This window comes from Malus domestica, chromosome 11, assembly GCF_042453785.1.
Source record: "Malus domestica chromosome 11, GDT2T_hap1".
NCBI lineage: Eukaryota > Viridiplantae > Streptophyta > Magnoliopsida > Rosales > Rosaceae > Malus > Malus domestica.
Window position 1 is genome coordinate 11,461,455 of NC_091671.1, and position 4,090 is coordinate 11,465,544.

At 38.5% G+C, this 4,090-nt stretch overlaps 1 protein-coding gene across 1 annotated transcript; it reads right to left on the reverse strand.

Annotated features, from left to right (window-relative positions):
* Positions 1-294: 294 nt before the first annotated feature.
* LOC103422848 (putative pentatricopeptide repeat-containing protein At1g12700, mitochondrial) lies at positions 295-3,779 on the reverse strand. The gene has a single exon (XM_070808649.1). It carries the CDS (start codon positions 3,481-3,483, stop codon positions 1,654-1,656), a length of 1,830 nt encoding a protein of 609 aa, XP_070664750.1. The 5' UTR covers positions 3,484-3,779; the 3' UTR covers positions 295-1,653.
* Positions 3,780-4,090: the final 311 nt, after the last annotated feature.

Here is a 4,090-nt window from a genome sequence, read left to right on the forward strand (position 1 = left end):
CTGTTGTTCAAGATGGGCAACTATGGTCCTGCGTAAATCCTCTTTTCGAAAAACGTTTGCTGAGGATGATTTGTGTACCATTCACAAATTTATATTACCAACAGGACTTGTGAACCTGCATTTCAACAACTCAAGGCATTTGTTTCAATGGTGAACTTGCCGGCGAGCACTGTTTAGAGCGTACACAGAGAATTCCACTTTGAGAGAGTCTCATTAGCGTTTCACTTGATTCCTATCTGGCTAATAAATACATTTTTTAAATTAGCTTTGATGGTTTTGTTCATGCTAATGGTATTATGGTAAATGCTGCTGCAGGGTTAGTAATTCGAGATCATAATAGTAATCCAATAAAAAGAAAACTTACATTTTCAAGCCTATACCACCAATGGATATGTCAACTTATGCTTCGAGCTTCAAACCAGCAGGTCTCTTGGATCACTCCGAGAGGTAGAACAACCACACTTTCTAGGGTTCACTAGAGTTAAAATGGTTGCAAACTCAAATCAGTCTTCATTCATGGTAGTAATCTGTAAAGATATTCAGAATCTTACCACATCTTATGCTGGTGCTCGTTTTAGGAAAGAAAGGCTTCCTGAGAAGTAAATAGCCGTTGTATCAGGTGTCCCTTCTGCTTTGCACCCAGGAGCTTGTAGTACTCACAGTTGGAAGGAAAAGTCCGCCAGTTTTTGCCTTGTATTGGGATATGAAATTGTAACTTTCTCTTCAGGTTGGTAATTACTAGCATATGCTCGCTTAATTAAACACCATCAGTTGGGAGAAGGCATAACTGTAATGATTATCGCCACATTTATGCCAAATTGAGCTCTTCCAAATTGCTGGTCTTTTACTAGTCATCCAGTCTGTTTATCGTGCCAGCACTATTGAAATTTACTCACCACCTGCAGCTGTTAATATGAGGGGATTGTTCGGGGCATGCATCTTAATTCTTCAGCCCTGAGCATCCTCCCTGTTCTGGATTCAGAAACGGAAGACTGACGGAGCCAAACATTTAGTTGCAATTGCCTTCTTATTGCACATACATTACCAACAGGACTCGTGAACCTCCATATCAACAACTCAAGGCATTTGTTTCAATGGTGAACTTGCAATATTTTAGTGCAGATAGAAAAATGATTAAGAAAAGATGGAATTCGTATATTCTTTGTTTAATCACATCTGACATCGTTTGATCGGATACAGATTGTACCTTTCATGATGGAATTCGGATGCATCATTTGATCAGATGTGTATTGTATCTGGTGTTGGAGCAACTGCACAAGTTTAAGAAAACGATTGGGTCCTCGTCCTGTAGCTATCATTTCCTCCATTGCTTCTTTCATCAGACCCATATCCTTTAAAATTAATTATTGCCAAAAAATAAAAGAGAAGTTAAACCAAGCCATAAATATGTCTACGAATTTCATATCAGTCCCATTACTCTGCTTTTTCAACAGATTTCATAATCTTAAAAGAAGAGTATCACAAAAGTTGCTCCATCACTTGATAGCTTCAATTAATAACACAGATCATACATCACTAGCCAATGCACGAATGAATGGCTCCCAGAACTGCACTCAGCAGCAGAACAACTCCCTCCACTGTACCATTCAAGAGAAGGAAGCACCAAAACTGAAAAGATGCAAAATAATTTCTTCATGTTCTTTCTATAAATGCCAACAAAGCGGGATCTACTTTATCTTTAGATAATAAATTAACGACCAACTCCGTAGTTGATGCATCTGCAGAAAAACCTCTCTCCACCATTTCCTGAATAAGCCTCACCGCCGTTGATGTCTCATTGTTATTGATAAACCCTCGGATAATTGCGTTGTACGTGCAACCATCTGGACAACAACCTTTCTCTTCCATTTCTCTAAGCAAGTTTTCTGCTTCGCCTGCTATTCCCCGGTTACAAAATCCACTAATCATTATGGTATATGTCAAGACATTAGGTTGAATTCCTTTTGATGATAAACTACGAAAAAGATCCCATGCATATTCAACTTTTTCAGCTTTGCACAATCCTTCAATAAGAATATTGTAAGTTACAATATCAAAATCCAACTTCTTTCCCTCCATCTCTTCCAAAAGTTCAACTGCCATAGAAAGTTGCTGGTTTTTACAAAGGCCATCCAGCAAAATATTATAAGTTCGAATATTTGGAAGTTGGCCACAAGTTTGCATTTGAGAGAACAAGTTCTGTGCATCTCGTATTCTTCCCATCTTGCAAAACCCATCCATAAGAGTGTTATAAGTAATAGTATTTGGAACAACTCCCTTATGAGACATTTCCAGAAAAAGCATCTGGGCATCATCTATCCGTTTACACTTACAATAGCCGTTTATCATTACGTTATAACCACGAGCATCAACCATGAAAGCCTTGCTAAGCATTACTTCAAAAACCTCTTTTGCCTCGACCATTTCTCCTCGCAAACAATACCCATCCATAAGCGAATTGTACGTGATTGTACTAGGTTTGATATCTCTTTGAATCATCATCTCAACCACACTCCTTGCTTCCTGGACCATCCCCTCTTTGCAGAATGCATCAACCAAGACATTGAAGGTGTGCGCATTTGGAAAGATATGTTTCACCACCATTTCATTCAACAATCTTGTAGCTTCTTTCCACTTCCCTACTTTGCAAGCTCCGTGAATCAAAGAGGTATAGGTAATGACGTCGGGAGCAATGGCCTTACTCGTCATTTCTAAAAAGAGGTTCAGTGCATCAACAACTAGAGCATCCTTGCAAAGACTGTCGATGATCGTGTTGTAGACAATTACGTTAGGCATGCAAGCATTTTCTTCCATCTTCTTAAGCAATTGGATTGCTGCACTATTGTTACCCTTCATGCAAAGACCCTTAACTAATGTGCCGAAAGAAACCACATTCGGCTTGCAATTACCACTCTCCAACATTTTATTGAAAAGTGCTGCAGCCTCGGCCTCTCTATTCTTAAGAAGAAAGCCGTTGATAAGAGTGGTGTAGGTCGTGACATCTGGCTCTAAACCTAATTTGAAGAAGTTACCCAAGACTGACAAACTAAACTCCACTTGGTTGAGATGACAGAAGCAATTAATGATAATGGCTAGAGTATAAACATCTGGACGAATTCCGGACACAACCATTTGGTTATTCATGGAGATGACTGCCGAATAATGTTTCATCTTGGCAAGTTGAGTCAAGATTTGGTTGAAAGGGACAACGGAAGGCAGAGGACGCCTTTGAAGCATTTCGTCGAACACATTGAGAGCATCCTCAACATTACTGATTTTCAAAAGATGGTGTTGTTGAGTATTTCTAGATTCGGTCGATTTAGAAGCTCGAGAGTGAAACAAAGCCAAGTAATTGTTGAAGAAAACAACAACAGGAGAAGATTGAAGAGGGCAAGGCAGCATACCTCTGGTGCTGCTGCTTCCATAACCAACCTTCAAGGAAGAAGAAGAAGTAGCAATCGTTGCCCACATCATCTTCAGCATCTCTAAGTCAGCGAGTTGAGAGTTGCTCACAAATCAAAGAGTTGTTGGAAGACTGTTTGTGAGAGTTCAAGAGCACGAGTTTCATGTTTTTTTCTAGTTCTAGATTAACTCAAATTAAAAATAAATACACAAATCAACGAAAATAAATTATTCTTTTTTGTTAGGAGAAGAGAAGCTTGAAGAAGAACAAGTCTAACTCTCGAATAATTCAAATTACTACATTTAAACCTCTTTCAGACCATCTTCAACATTTGTGTTAGAATTTAAAATTTAGGTTTTAAACCCCCTCTTTTAGACCATCGATGATAAGAAAAGACATTATTATGATTTTAACAAATGAGCAGAGCAGATGAAAGCGTTATCATGATTTTAGGCTTGGACTTAATTAAATTTTTTTGGGAAATAAATCATATCCAAATCTCTTCCATCTAAACTCGGGGATCAAGTGATTCGGGTTCTTGAAATTTGATCCAACGGCTAAAAATAAGGAGCCCTTTTAAAAATTATAATAACATTAGCAATTAAATCAAATTTCAAGAACCTGGATCACTTGATCCGCGGGCTTGGGTGGAAGAGATCCGAAGATGATCTCTTTTCATTTCTTTGA

What these genes read in the sequence shown, in the direction of transcription:
- LOC103422848 (XM_070808649.1), bottom strand. Translation starts at nt 3,483, where the DNA reads ATGCTGAAGATGATGTGGGCAACGATTGCTACTTCTTCTTCTTCCTTG.